This window comes from Trachurus japonicus, chromosome 7 (assembly GCF_045865225.1).
Source record: "Trachurus japonicus isolate A0001 chromosome 7, Traja_1.0".
In the NCBI taxonomy this organism is placed as follows: domain Eukaryota; kingdom Metazoa; phylum Chordata; class Actinopteri; order Carangiformes; family Carangidae; genus Trachurus; species Trachurus japonicus.
The window spans coordinates 34,735,890-34,752,272 of record NC_140913.1 but is presented as its reverse complement, the minus strand read 5'-3'; the positions used below and the strand labels follow the sequence as shown (position 1 = coordinate 34,752,272).

The 16,383-nt window shown below is 41.2% G+C and overlaps 1 protein-coding gene across 1 annotated transcript in view; it reads left to right on the top strand.

Annotated features, from left to right (window-relative positions):
* Positions 1 to 882: 882 nt before the first annotated feature.
* ada (adenosine deaminase) overlaps positions 883 to 16,383 on the top strand; it is a 31,579-nt gene continuing 16,078 nt past the window's right edge. The window contains exons 1-5 of the mRNA XM_085782958.1: positions 883 to 1,017; positions 7,611 to 7,672; positions 10,253 to 10,375; positions 13,586 to 13,729; positions 14,409 to 14,524. Of these exons, the coding sequence (XP_085639084.1) occupies positions 970 to 1,017; positions 7,611 to 7,672; positions 10,253 to 10,375; positions 13,586 to 13,729; positions 14,409 to 14,524 (493 nt within the window). The 5' untranslated portion in view covers positions 883 to 969. The remainder of the gene's footprint in view (positions 1,018 to 7,610; positions 7,673 to 10,252; positions 10,376 to 13,585; positions 13,730 to 14,408; positions 14,525 to 16,383) is intronic.

Here is a 16,383-nt window from a genome sequence, read left to right as displayed (position 1 = left end):
TCCTTTGTTTTCTGTTTGTCTGTTTTCGTTAGTGATTTGTCAGTAGACACTGCAAAAATATCTTACCAAGAATATTTGTCTTATTTCTAGTCAAAACAAATCTCATTATAATTCAAATAAGACTCATCACATAAAAAGCAGCTTGTTTTTAGACACTTTTTACTTCTTTCAAGCAGATTTTCACTTGAAATAAGTTTTTCTTTCTTATTACAAACACAAAAAACTTGCTTTCACTGGCAGATTTTTCTACTTATTTCAAGTGAAAATTAGTTTGAAACAAGTGAAAATGATCTAAAAACAAGTTCATTTTTAGGTGAGGAGTCTTATTTTAAGTGGAAAGAGATTAGTTTGGACTAGAAATGAGACATTTTGACAAGAAATAAGACAAATATTCTTGGAAAGAGTTTGAGTTTTTGCAGTGCATTGTGTATACATTGTGTGTATGCTATTGCCTGTTTCCATTAAAGAAAAAGAAAAACCCCAGTCATGTGTTTGTCAGTGCAGAGACATGAAGAAGGAAACAACAGTTTGTCTTGTTGTGTTGACTGAGGTTGACAGAGTTAATTACCCCGGAGGTAAAGCTCTCAGTCATCACATGGGCACAAAGCTGCTGCTGCGGCCGCCGCCATGATGCCGGCGCGTTAATCCTTCACCTGCTGCACTGACCAGGACTCAGACCGGACCGGAGCCTCCGCATCTCCAAACCCATCTCCACCATCCTCCGCTTTCTCATTGATTTTTCTCTCTCTCTCTCCCCACCTCCCTCTCTCTCTCTCTCTCTGCTGTTGCGTAGAGACTAGAGGCGTGTCCCTGTCCGCGCGGGGAGCCAGCATGCTGCTTATAAGCGGCCGCGGCGCCGCGCTGCGGGGCATCGGCCCTCTGGTCCTCAGCGCCCTGTGCACCAGCAGCACCAGCAGCCTGTCAGCCAGCCGCAGCCTGTCCACCAGCAGCAGCCTCCTCTCCGACAACATGGACCACACCTCAGCACCGGCACCAGTGGTGTTCGACAAGCCCAAGGTCGGTGACTGTCTGACTTCTCCTTCTCCTTTTACCTCCTACAGCATGAATCATTTAACACGGAGCGGAGCTGGAAACCGAACCCAGCGCACTTGTTGAGACGGTTTTTACGCACGTTGTGCCCGAGCAGAGACAGAGAGATACACTGAGACATAAACGGTCCCACGGAGAGACACATTACAGACTGAGACACTGTACAGATAGAAAACCTCCTCTCTGCTGCTTCTCAACTGAATCACTCGTGTTAAAACGAGGAAGGTTTCAGGCTGGAGAGAAGAGACCATGTGACCGGCAGCCGGCTTCAGCTGAGTGTGTACAGTGTGTGTGTGGTATGTAACAGTGTGTGTAGACCTGTATGAGCCTGTCCTCCTGTCTACATGAATACATGAAGAGAACAGAGTCTGAACACACTGTAAAAACTCAAGAATAACAAGAATATTTGTCTTACAGTATTTGTAATTTCTGGTCAAAACAATAATGAATGAAATAATAATAAAAAGTAGCTTGTTTTTAGACACTTTTTACTTCTTTCAAGCAGATTTTCACTTGAAATAAGTAGAAAAATCTGATAGTAGAACAAGTTTTTCTTTCTTATTACAAGCACAAAAAACTTGTTTTCACTGGCAGATTTTTCTACTTATTTCAATTGAAAATTAGTTTGAAACAAGTGAAAATGATCTAAAAACAAGTTAATTTATAGGTGATGAGTCTTATTTTAAGTGGAAAGAGATTAGTTTTGACTAGAAATGAGACATTTTGACAAGAAATAAGACAAATATTCTTGGGAAGCGTTTGAGTTTTTGCAGTGCAGCAGCGTTAAAGCTGCAGGTGATAAAGGAACAATCCGCCCTTTGGACCGAGCAGCACCTGCACATGTGTGTGTGTGTGTGTGTGTACAGCATCTAGTCAGTGCTGATAAGAGGAAACAAGTGGTTCAGTGTTAGAGACCGAGAAGGAGTGTGTGTGTGTGTGTGTGTGTGTGTGTGTGTGAGGGAGGAGTGTGTCTGCACATAATCTCATTACATATTAATTTGTGTAGTAGAACTGATACCAGCTCATTATCTGCTGCTGCTCACCGTCACCCGGGCTCCTGCTGCTTATTATTGGATGTCGTCCTGGTGATTGTTGAGAGGGAGGAGCAGTTTGATTATTGATCAGTCTGTTTATAAAGTTTATAAATGATGTCGGTTCGTTTAACTTTAAACCAAAAACTGTGAGGAAGGAGAACTGAGAGGCTGGAAATAGAAACTCATCACTGATCAGATTATAGCCAGAGCTGGAACTCATGAAAATCCCCTTTATCAATAATTAAATTTGGTTAATTGTATAATAAAATATGGATTTAATGGTAAAAAACCGTCTTTGACATGTCTCTAAATCAACATGTATCATATTTATAAACATACTACTGTACAATCAGTTTCTTTATGAGTCACTCAGGTTGTTCACGTCATCAGAACAAAACACAAAACACCTTCAGTTTCCAAATGATTGAGTCCAAGAGACAGGAAGTAGATCCTCCAACATCTGGAGCAGCTGATGAGAGATCAAAGTTTTAAAGGGATAGTTCAACATTTTGGCAAATTGGCCCATTGCCATAATCCCTATAGTCATAGCAGTAGGTTCGTTACCTTTAATTGTCGGTGCAAGCTGTTTTTAGAACGGTGGAGCAGAGCCGTGAGCTGCTCAGAGCTACGCTACGGAGGCTCATTATGGGATTTCTTGGTTTCCCTCATCAAACTCATGCTATATGGATTTAATGGTAAAAACCGTCTTTGACATGTCTCTAAATCAACATGTATCATATTTATAAACATACTGTAGATATTATTCTGTTTTTAATCACTGTCTCGTCCTCAAACGTCCAAAATCTGCAGTTTTTACGACTGTGTAACAGAGAAAAACAGGAAATGAAAAGAGAGAGATGGTGTTATGATGAGAAGGAGCTGAGATGATGAACTGATCGGGACGTTCGTTGTGATATGAAATATGAGCGACCATGAAGCCACATGAACCGATCCTAGATATCGACTTCATGCAACAGTCGATCTGCGGCTCCATCGCCGATCAATGATCAATATCAATGATCAATGATCAATATCAATGATTAATGATTGGTTTCTTATAAACACTGTCAGATATTATCACACATGTGTCTGCAGTCGGTCTCTCAGCCAATCAGACAATGTTACACGATAACACACACTCAGACTCACTCACGCTGCTGTGGTGTCGATGAAAACTACGATAAATTCTAGCGACTTATATAAGTAACACAGGAAGTGTGTGTGTGGTGTCGTATACACACAACACACACACACTGCTGCAGGATTTCCTCATGTTGCAGATGAGTAATCCAGATGTTGTCGGTCTGTTATAGCAGCTGCAGCGTCACACACACACACACACACACACACACACACACACATCAGGCTTTCAGCATAAGACAAACAGCAGTAAACCGATGAGTTTCACTAACAAACATTGTTTTCTGCCGTAAACAAGAAGAGTAGGAACATGACGTCAGTGTTTTAACATCTGGACAACATCTGGATGACGATGTGCTGTGGGTCCAAACCGACCACGTTGATTCATTAACAGGTGATAAGTTACAATCAGTTTCTTTATGAGTCACTCAGGTTGTTCACGTCATCAGAACAAAACACAAAACACCTTCAGTTTCCAAATGATCGAGTCCAAGAGACAGGAAGTAGATCCTCCAACATCTGGAGCAGCTGATGAGAGATCAAAGTTTTAAAGGGGTAGTTCAACATTTTGGCAAATTGGCCCCATTGCCATAATCCCTATAGTCTTAGCAGTAGGTTCGTTACCTTTAATTGTCGGTGCAAGCTGTTTTTAGAACGGCGGAGCAGAGCTAAGATAATAACACAATGTTACCACACAGAGTTGTTTTAGAGGGAAATACAGAGACTGATGATGAAAAACTGTCCCTGAAGGCAACGTGCATCAGTGGTTTTACATGAATTTCCCTCTAAAACAACTCTGTGTGGTAACGTTGTGTTATTATCTCATAGCGTGGTGAATGTGCAGCTCACAACTTGTCCACCAGAGCGTTGTGGAGTTGTTGGATTGTGTATTTGATGAGTTTGATGAGGGAAACCAAGAAATCCCATAATGAGCCTCCGTAGCGTAGCTCTGAGCAGCTCACGGCTCTGCTCCGCCGTTCTAAAAACAGCTTGCACCGACAATTAAAGGTAATGAACCTACTGCTATGACTATAGGGATTATGGCAATGGGCCAATTTACCAAAATGTTGAACTATCCCTTTAAAGCGGCTCATTATCAACAACATCGTCTGGATTTAATATGAGAAATGACGATGTTTGTGTTTGTGTTTCTGTTGCTCAGCAAAACTCTTCTGGTTACTTTAATGATGTTGTTGTCGTCGTTCTCAGGAAACAGTCTGGTTTACAGCTCATGGAGACGTGTGTTTGGTGAAAAAAAAAATCTGAATAAGATTAAGATTTTTTTAATGAATTAATTGATGAATTTACTGATTGTGTCACAAACACTGGTGGGTCTGTATCAGCAGAGGCAACAAACCAATCAAACCTCTTCCCATTCATTCTCTATGGAGGAATATTCACAGTTTCACATCAGTCTTTTGCGTTTACCACTGAGAAAAGTAATAGCAGTGATCCCAATGAAGCTGGATTTTTATTGGCCTATATACTGTTTTCTTTCTCTAAACTGTAGGAGGAATCAAATTGAGTCTTTTACAGAAAATGAATAACAAAGATAAGAAGAAGGAGAAACATGCAGGATTACAACGTGGCACTGATACCTCCTCATACAATCCTGCTCTTTAATTAAAAAGCCTTTATGAGTTATGATACGAACGTCCTCAACGTTGTTGAGTGATGTTGATTAAAGGCAGAGAATGTAAAACATGAAGTGGTTTTAACAGAGTCCGGTTCTGGATGGAAACATTTTTCCCTGATTAAAGGGATAGTTCAACATTTTGGCAAACTGGCCCATTGCCATAATCCCTATAGTCATAGCAGTAGGTTCGTTACCTTTAATTGTCGGTGCAAGCTATTTTTAGAACGGCGGAGCAGAGCCGTGAGCTGCTCAGAGCTACGCTACGGAGGCTCATTATGGGATTTCTTGGTTTCCCTCATCAAACTCATCAAATACACAATCCAACAACTCCACAACGCTCTGGTGGACAAGTTGTGAGCTGCACATTCACCACGCTATGAGATAATAACACAACGTTACCACACAGAGTTGTTTTAGAGGGAAATACAGAGACTGTTGATGAAAAACTGTCCCTGAAGGCAACACGCATCAGAGGTTTTGCATGAATTTCCCTCCAAAACAAAAATAGCTTGCACCGACAATTAAAGGTAACGAACCTACTGCTATGACTATAGGGGTTATGGCAATGGGCCAATTTGCCAAAATGTTGAACTATCCCTTTTAAACAAGTTCAACAGCGGCTTCACTTCACTTTCATATCAGATTTAAACAGTAAACACACTCACACACACACACGCAGCTTTGTTACCTCAGTGAGTTTTTAGAAACACAACCAAAGACCAAAGTGTTTAGACTTTGCTTCTTTGTGCTGATTTAAATGATAAACACGGTGATTCCTCGACGGACTTTGACTTTTATTCTGTAGTTCACAGTTTTAAAACCTGAGTTAGAAACTTCAGTTTGTTTCTATAGAACAAGTTTAAACGTGTTCGACACTGAAACACATGATTCATAATAATAATGTTCCTGTTGTTGTTGAGACAAACATGTGAACAGGTTGATCAGTGACTCTGAACTGCCTGTAGGTGTGTGTGTGTGTGTGTGTGTGTGTGTGTGTGTCAGCACTTTGACAGCCAGGTGACTGTGGCAGGTGAACACCACACCTCGCCCTATGACGGCCGTCCGTCCTTATATGGCCCTTGTGACCATATAAGGACAGAGCGGTAACAACATGGATGAATGACACAACACACAGCTTCATACATTTGTGACAGTTGTTGTTTTTAGTTGTGAGTCTCTGTCACTGACTCGCATGAATGAAAAGACAAAGACACAACATGAACACATCACAGGACGGTGTCTGAGGGGAAGTCCCAGTTACTCAGCAGGTAAAAGACTGAGTCATCGTCTTCCTCTCTTCACAGTCAGTTCAGAATAAAAGCTAAGCTGTGTGTGTGTGTGTGTGTGTGTGATCAACTCTCTGAACCTGAAATCGGATTCATGAAGTCGTTTTTGAAGGGATAGTTCAACATTTAGTCAAATTGGCCCATTGCCATACAAGATAATAACACAACGTTACCACACAGAGTTGTTTTAGAGGGAAATTCATGCAAAACCACTGATGCACGTTGCCTTCAGGGACAGTTTTTCATCAACAGTCTCTGTATTTCCCTCTAAAACAACTCTGTGTGGTAACGTTGTGTTATTATCTCATAGCGTGGTGAATGTGCAGCTCACAACTTGTCCACCAGAGCGTTGTGGAGTTGTTGGATTGTGTATTTGATGAGTTTGATGATGGAAACCAAGAAATCCCATAATGAGCCTCTGTAGCGTAGCTCTGAGCAGCTCACGGCTCTGCTCCGCCATTCTAAAAACAGCTTGCACCGACAATTAAAGGTAACGAACCTACTGCTATGACTATACGGATTATGGCAATGGGCCAATTTGCCAAAATGTTGAACTATCCCTTTAAGGCACAAGAAGAAGGTAAAATCAGCAGTGTCTGAATCTAAAGAGCCGGGCTGAGGGCGTTGGAGGAGCAGCAGATATTTCTGGGTGTCATCTGCACAGATCAATCAGCTGTGTGGTGAAGTGCAGCCAGGACTCTCACTCCTCTCTGACCCTCCGCTGGCTCCTCCGGCCTCCGGCCTCCCGCCCGCCGCTCGCTGCTCGCTGCCCAGTCACGCGCACGCATGCATTCATGGTGGAGCAGAGCCAGAGCCAGAGCCAGAGCAGAGCGCTGAGCTGCAGCTCAACTCACCTCACTGCTCCTGCTGCTGCTGCTGCAACATGACTAAAAGTCTTTATGACATTAACCCGGCAAAACTCGGGAGGATATGGCGAAGTTAAACGCGGCGAAGGCTGCAGAGGAGACGGATGAATAAAAGAAAAAGGCATAAAAGGGCTCTCACACCATCCCAACAAATAATCAGCACACTGGACTTTGCTCTCTGTCGATTGGACCATTCTGTGACTTTGTGACTTACCAGGCTACAAGACGAGACTGTTGTTCACTCAGGACGGACTAATATGGACACACATGTAATCTGTATGTACTGTCTAGAGCTAGACTGCAGCTCTGTATACTACCTACTGCTGTAACATGTTATGTCAAAATGTCATAAGTAAAAGAATGTTATGTCAAAATCTAAAAAGCAAAAGAGAAGAAAAGATTATGATAAAGATCTGTATTCTGTGGGTAATGGGGGCGGGACTAGATCAGCTTTAGCTTCTCCCGCTTTCCCTTTCGGCCATGTGTATTGTATTACTTGAGCTAAGATGAAGTGTGATGATGATGATTTAAATTGACATGCCCGAAATAAACAAATTGATTGATTGAACCCACATTTATTATCATTTATCATCCGCAGGTGGAACTGCACGTGCACCTGGACGGAGCCATCAGGGTGCAGACCATCCTCGACGTCGCCAAGTGAGTCGCTTTTACATTTCATTTCATTAGACGATGAGAAGCTGAAGTATTACAGTAATGTTGCAGCTTCACTAGCTCTGTTTCCATCCACACGTTTTAATGCTCTTTAAGTCGTATTGAATTAAAAATGTAAAACCATAACACTTTACTTGAATAGGTATTCATAAGATTGACATAAAACTGTCATAACCATCAATGAATACTTATGACAGCTGTGGTTAAGTGTCAGTCGGTAAGTTATGTCACTTTTGATGCAAAGTTGACATTGTTTGAGATGTTTTTGTTATGAGAACTTGACATCATTTTTATAGTTTGTCCATTAGGTCTGCTATGACAGTTTAAATTGTCTTTATGTCAAGTTGTCAGAACAAAAACATCTCAAACAATGTCAACTTTGCATCAAAAGTGATATAACTTACCGAATGACACTTAACCACAGCTGTCATAAGTATTCATTGATGTTTATGACAGCTGTTATGTCAATCTTATCAATACCTATTCAAGTAAAGTGTTACCAAAATGTCTGATGGAAACAGTAAAATTAGATTTAATGCAGGGTTGCCAACTCTCACGCATCTGGCGTGTGTCACACGCTTTTAGGTCCTGTCTCACGCTCTCACGCCACTCCAACTATTCTCACGCCAAAATCAAGCGATTTGGAAAAAAAAAAAAAAATTTAAAGCAAGCTTTGGCACTCATCAATAGGCTCTCTGATTGGTGTTCGTGATGCTTATCCGCGTGTTGATTGGACGGCTGCTCAGGCCTGTGATCACAGCACAGTAGGACGGGGAGTTGTCGATCCGCGACCCCCCCCCTCCACCAACAGCAGCACGGTGCTGAAGCCTGGACCCGACCTGGTCCGAATCCGATGGCCAAAAAAAAGAGGGAGAGAGCGAAGCCCGAGACACAACCTGACCTGACCGAGTTATGTTTTCAGACTGAACGCGGCTGGAACTGACGCCTGCGGTCGGGCTGGTTGGGCCAGTCCGTTGAAAACTATAACATCAAGATGCAGACTGGGTAGCACAAAAGTACAGCCAGGCAGCTCAGTCCAGAGAGCAGAGGAGAGAGAGACAGCGCAGCAACAGGTGTGTGTGTGTGTGTGTGTGTGTGTGTGTGTGTGTGTGTGTGTGTGCGTGCGTGCGTGCGTGCGTGTGTGTGTGTGTGTGTGTGTGTGTGTGTGTACGTGTACGTGTGTGCGCAACTGCGCATGCACGTGTGCTATACCTGCAAACTCCGAATGGGTATGTAGAATGTTTATTACAGAAGAGAAACACACATTTCAGGACCTGACTTGTATCATCAGGCTGTAATCACAGGACATGTCTGTTCTGTCCTTTCATATATTAATAGGCTCAATAGGCTGGTCCAGGCCAAAAGCCACAGCTCCCCACTAGACCAGTTTCATACACTCCAGCCAGACAATGATAGGAACCACAGATCTGCTTTTTTCCCTCTTATCTGAAGCAAATGTTGTGTTTTCCCTTTATTTTCTTCTCAGAGTACACCAGAATGCTTCAAATACATGTTAAAATCACAATTTTTTTCTGGGGGGGTGCCCCCAGACCCCCCTAGAGGGATATATTTTGTCACCTATTACACCTCTAGCCTACTCAGTTTGCAGGTATAATGTGTGTGCGTGTGTGTGTGTGTGTGTGTGTGTGTGTGTGTGTGAGAGAGAGAGAGAGAGAGACAGAGAGAAAAACTACAATAAACATTACTATTATTATTATTATTATTATTATTATTATAGACAGCCCCCCCCCGCCAACAGAATCTCACTCCAGCCCAGGACCAAAAGTTGGCAACCCTGTTTAATGTCATGATAAAAGGATTATTAATGTGATAAATACTGATGGAAACAGTTCTTTTCTGGATAAATGTGAATTTCGATCATGTTTTATGTCAGTTTTGCTGCGTATTTCTGGCTTTTCCAAGACATGGTGGTTGGAGAAAGAAAAAAGAAAGAAGGGAAGAGTCTTTTAACTCGAGGTGTTTTCACACCGACGACAGCTTGGTGTGTCGCAGTTAGTTGGTACATACAGTACTGTAAGCACTGTTATAACTTCAACTTAAAAACTTAAACTATAACTAGCAATATCACCATGTTTGCTAAAAAGCCAGTTTAACTTAACTGGCGTTCGTTTTGCTCAGTGGTTTCCAAGGCTCGTCACACTTCAGTGCAAAAATGACTGGAAACACCTTGAAATGCAAGAAATGTATTAATGTATAAATGTATTACGCACAGATTTTAATTTGATTCGAAGCTTCCGAGATGGAAACACACTTTTGCACTTTACTTTTTTAGTGATCTTCAGATAATTCGATTGACAAGTAAATGGAAACTGAGCCAGTGTGAAACCAGAATAACGAGCTGAAAGATCTCTCTGTGTCTCTTTAAGTATCAATTAAAGCAGCTTTAACTCTCTGTATGTGAATCTGCTTCAACATGTTCAGCTGCAGCTCTACAGTTACAATATAAATATAATCTCACCACCGGCCAAATAAAAGCTGGTGTGGTAGTAAATAAAAGCTCCGTCCTTGACTCTGTGGTGTGTGTCTCTCCGTCCGGTCGTCTAGGAGACGCGGTATCTCGATGCCGGCCGACTCGGTGGAGGACATGACAGCGCTCATCATTCTGGAAGAGCCGGCCACGCTCACCAAGTTCCTGGGAAAGTTCGCCGAGTACATGCACGTGGTTGCGTAAGTGTCGACTGATCCACGACTACGACTCACGTTTCATAACTGAACCGTCCGAGGTGTTTTCTCTCTGGTCGGCGACGGCGAGGGGGCGAAGAGTCATGGTCGACCTCGTTAGTGTCTCAGGAATGTTTACGACCGGGCTCGAAGTCCAGTCACACTGATTATCTCACACACACACACACACACACACACACACACACACACACACACTGACTCTGGTTATGATGCAGCCGGAGTGTGTAGCCCCCCCTCCTCTCTATCTAGTGACCGGTTGTTGTAGTGGTGTCCGAATGTTTAGTGATTATGAATGTTCACTATATAGTGACTGAATCTATCCCACAATTATCCGCGAAATGTAGTGAACATGTGATGGTCACTAACCGGAGCAAGATATCCCATCATGCATTGCGGTCACAGATGGCCGTTACCACAGCGACCCAGAGCGACCGGTGTAGCTACCAAATAAATGCAGTAGTGACCGGTGTAGCTACCAAATAAATGAAGTAGTGACCGGTGTAGCTACCAAATAAATGAAGTAGTGACCGGTGTAGCTACCAAATAAATGAAGTAGTGACCGGTGTAGCTACCAAATAAATGCAGTAGTGACCGGTGTAGCTACCAAATAAATGCAGTAGTGCAGCAGCCTCAATAAATGTGTCCAGCTGCCAGAGTTGTCCGGTCCGGTTCCACAGACTCCCACAACAAACGTCGGAGCAAATTCCTAACAAGTGTTATAAACTGACCACAGACTCTGGATAGCGAGGCTAATTTCTGTTAGCCCGTCTATGAGATTTTACATTATACGTTAGCATTAAGCTAGCTGACTTTATGCTTAGTTGTGACACTGGCTGTGTGTGTTTTGAACGTTGTTTTAAACTTTGTGGGTTTGATTGAACATCTTTGATGCTTATATATATATATTACCGCTTAATATATTGCTTTACTCCCCTTTATGTTGGTACATACACCCGTAGGTCTATGCTACACCGGCCGTTACCATGGTTGTATCCATGGTACCTACACCGGCCGTTATGATCGCGGTCGGAACGTTTTAATTACGTAATGTAATACGTCATTAACTGTTAAGTGTCTGAAAGTGCTTTTTTATTTGACCAGTGAGTCACTATATAGTCACTATATAGTGAGTAGGGAGGAGGGAAGGAGGGAAGGAGGGAAGGAGGGAGGGGTTTAGGACACAACCATGGAGGAGGGAGTGGTTTTAAATGCCAGACATGCAGGACAGAAACACATCATTACTGTCACCATGGAGAAAGAGGAGAAAGAGGAGGATGGAGGAAGAGGAGGAGGACAGGGAGGAGGGAAGAGTGATTTTAAAGGCCAGCCATGCAGGACAGGAGCAACATCATTACTGTCACCATGGAGACCAGACTAAAGGGAGAGTGAAGCTGTTTGTTGGGGCTTTTCCGGTGTCGTTGTGTCTTACAGTCACAGAGAAAAGACCAGAACTCTCTCAGTGTCTCAGATCCTCAATGAGCAGAAAAACCTCCAACAACGGCCGCCTAGACTCAGTACAGGAACTATTATATATTATATAGGTCACCTGTTCAACTGGCTGATTGAGAACGATCATCACTAATAATGATTGGTCCTTTCGTCTTCTTCGCACTTTAATTGCACTGATCAATAAGCACTTTGTGATATCCTATGTACTTGAATATTCTGCACTTTATGGTGCAGCCATCTTTTTATTTTTCTCAATAATTAATGTCACTGCACACTGTCCTTTTTAAATCAAATACTAGGCTACATTGATGAGCTGGAGATGGAGGTCTGTGGAGGTAGTAGAGGTCATACAGGCCAGTTGTGCTGAATTGACTCGTCTCTGTATCAAGGCTGAGTGGAAGCTGCTGGCTGAGTGCAGCTCATGCAGGACTGCTGTATGAGCTTGGTCATGGTGTGTGTGTGTGTGTGTGTGTGTGTGTGTGTGTGTGTGTGTGTGTGTGTGTGTGTCATTGAGAGGAACAACAGGCTTTCAGTGTGTGATGAGCATTCAGCAGCTGCAGTGTAACTGCTGGAAGCCGTGTTCACGTGATCACGTGGAAACAGAAACTGATGCTGAGTTAAAGGAAACAGAAGCAGACAGACATGGGACTGAATGTTAATTACCAGCTGATTATTCTATCAATTAAATGAATCGACCTGCAGGTTGTTTAGTTCGGTCGTCACCGTTAAAGATGCAAAAATGATTCAGCTTCTCTACACAAGCTGCAGATCCTGCAAACAATCCCTCCTGATTCATTCTCTGAGTCTACACTGCAAAAACTCCAAATCTTACCAAGAATATTTGTCTTATTTCTAGTCAAAATGTCATTTCTAGTCAAAACAAATCTCATTCTACCTAAAATAAGTGTATTTATATATATACATACATAGTTATGTTTGTTTTTAGACACTTTTTACTTCTTTCAAGCAGATTTTCACTTGAAATCAGTAGAAAAATCTGACAGTGGAGAAAGTTTTTCTTTCTTATTACAAGCACAAAAAACTTGCTTTCACTGGCAGATTTTTCTACTTATTTCAAGTGAAAATTAGTTTGAAACAAGTGAAAATGATCTAAAAACAAGTTCATGTTTAGGTGATGAGTCTTATTTAAAGTGGAAAGAGTTGAGTTTTGACTAGAAATGAGACATTTTGACAAGAAATAAGACAAATATTCTTGGAAAGATTTAGAGTTTTTGCAGTGTAGTCTGATTGATTAACTGACCGCTTGTTGGATTTTAACACAATCAAGAATGAAACTTCTAGGTCAAAGAGGGAGCCGACACAATGTGCTGCCCTGTGTGTTTTCAGATCCAGGACATTAATTAAATAAGGATATTAATATATTAAGTCAGTGATTAGTAGAAAAAGATGATGAGCTGTGACTGTGGATGTGGTTGGATAGCGTTTTATTTATCTTTCATGTGTTATATTTATTTAATCTTTAATATCTAGGGTTGGGGTCGGGCTTATTGACCTGTTAATAATCATTTAGCAAAAGCAAAAGCTGAAATAAAGTGATGAAACCCAGAACATAGACGGTCCCCTGCTGCGTCTCTCCACATCCTGCAGCAGCTGACAGTCTAATAATCCATCACAGTTTATATAAGCGATCAGCTTTGACTAATGTTGTCTTTTATTATCACTGGGACTGACTGGCTGCTCAGCAGAGCCAGAGGTTAACAGTTGTTTTTCCTTGTTGTGTTTCAGTGGAGACAGAGACGCCATCAAGAGAATCGCCTACGAGTTTGTGGAGGACAAAGCCAAGGAAGGAGTGATTTATGTGGAGGTCAGATACAGCCCGCACTTCCTGGCCAACACTCAAGTGGAGCCCATCCCCTGGAACCAGACAGAGTGAGTGAACTGCGCTTTTCACTGCAAAAACTCTACATCTTTCCAAGAATATTTGTCTTATTTCTTGTCAAAATGTCTAAATTTTAGTCAAAACTAATCTCTTTCCACTTAAAATAAGACTCATCACCTACAAGATTAACTTGTTTTTAGATCATTTTCACCTGTTTCAAACTAATTTTCAATTGTAAATAAGTAGAAAAATCTGCCAGTGAAAGCAAGTTTTTTTTTTATGCTTGCTCCACTGTCAGATTTTTCTACTTATTTAAAGTGGAAAATTTGCTTAGTGTATTTATACATATACATACATAGTTATGTATGTTTTTAGACACTTTTTACTTGTTTCAAGCAGATTTTCACTTGAAATAAGTAGAAAAATCTGACAGTGGAGCAAGTTTTTCTTTCTTATTACAAGCACAAAAAACTTGCTTTCACTGGCAGATTTTTCTACTTATTTCAAGTGAAAATCTGCTTGAAACAAGTAAAAAGTGTCTAAAAACAAGCTGCTTTTTAATGTGATGAGTCTTATTTTAAGTATAATTAGATTTATTTTGACTAGAAATGAGACATTTTGACTAGAAATAAGACAAATATTCTTGGTAAGATTTTGAATTTTTTGCAGTGTTTAAAGGAAGGAAACTCTGGATTTTTGTCTCATGTTGTGTTTTCTGTCTCCACCCAGAGGAGACGTGAGTCCGGACGAGGTGGTGCAGCTGGTGAACCAGGGCCTCAGCGAGGGCGAGAAGGCCTTCAATATCAAAGCCAGGTCCATTCTATGCTGCATGCGCCACATGCCAAGTAATGAACTGTTCACGCTCCCGTCTACCAAAACAACCTTGTGAGATAAGGCTCCTGACTGAACTGTTTTCTTTCCTGAAAGCTCTTCCTCGCTCAGGCTTCTTACATAACGAGCGGGAGCAGAAAAACACAGCACACCAAGAAAAGTTCATGTCTATTATAAACTTGTTCCGATTATAGCGGATGATTCATATTGTTGCTTCAGAACATCCAGTGAAAACCATGCATCTCCTAATTAAGTCATTTTGAATTTTTAGAATGAAAATAGGCTAATGGATTCAAAAAATATGTTTCCTTCTTTTTGTCTAAATCATTAACGTAATGATTTAAGCAAAATGCTGCCATCAGTATAGTTTAAACAGCAGGTGTAATTTTACTATCTTAGTTTAGTCAAAGTCGAGTCAAACTGTCAAAGACATAGCCTATATATTATGCCCCTTTTCCACAAATTAAAATAGTTCTCAGGTGTCACAATGGACTGTCAAGGAACTGCAGATGTAAATTGGCTCCTATAACTCTGGTACAATGCTTTAAATGGTGTCATTTAAGCTTAATATTATTATTCATCATCCCTTTACAAGTAGGCCTAACGTAGTGTTTTAAGCAAAAGTATGCTAACATGCTCATGATGAAGAGTTTAACATGTTGATGCTAAATGGTGCAATGTTTTTACTATATTTTAGTCAAAGCCAAATCAAACTTTATTTATAAAACAAAAGTAAAATTAAAAAGTAATAGTTTAGCATGTTAAAACTAGCTTATTAGCACTTAAACCTTTTTTTTTTTCTTTCTTTCTTTATTGCAAACATTAGCACATAAACTAGCCTACAACTGTAGTGGATGGAGATACCATTAGCAAGTCGAGTCTGGTACAATTAAGTAGTAGGCTACCATTTATGCGTAATATTAAAGGCCTACATGGTCCCTTTACAACAAAAAAGTGCAGAACAAATTACACATCTGAACAAATGATGCTTCTTCTGGATAAAATAACAAATGGACGTGACTGTTCTGAGTTCATCCAGAGGTTTTTTAAGATTTGAACATCTAGGCTACAGTAGGAGCGATCCATCTCAGTCTGCAGGAGTCAGATGCTGCATTATTTTAAATATTTTTAGTTACATGTCTGAGAGCTGCTCTGTTCCTCTGGAGATACATGGTTTTCACAGGACAGTAGTAATAACATGTGCTATATTGGTATCCTACTATTACTGCCGGTTGGTTTAGAGTTGGGAAACCTTTAAGTGCAGCAGTAGCTAGTTGTTCACTCACTGTGTACCAGAGTCACAGCAGCAGTAGTAGTACTGTAGTACTGTATGTAGTTGTATGCGCTCTGCTCCGCCCGTGCAGCTGTTTCCTCTGTAACACAAACCGCCGAGTGCAATCCATCATGTTGCAAAACCTTCATGTCGTTCGTCTTCACGTGTCTGGAGAACATCTGATTTTGTCATTATAAACGGAAACGCTGCTATTTTTAGGAAACCATCGACTTACACAAGCTGTTGTTGTGTAATGTTCAGATAGTGTGTGATGATGATGATGATGATGATCTGGGACGTTGTGTAACATTGTATCTGTGTTTATGTAAATACGTGTCATGTTGATAGAAGCGATAATGCAAATGAAATGAAGACTGAACATTGACACCATTATCTGAAGCACTGACAGCTTCAGGCTCTGTCCATTCAAATTACAGTTTTTTCAGAAGCACATTTTCCAACAAAGTCAAACTCCTACGTTTACTCTTTAATTTAAAGGCCGTTAATTACGTGATAATGTCAAGAAATCACGGTTGATTTCATAGTATTGTCATGTTTTTCATAAAGGCTAAAGATGCTTTTCATGCTTTGGATTTTTTG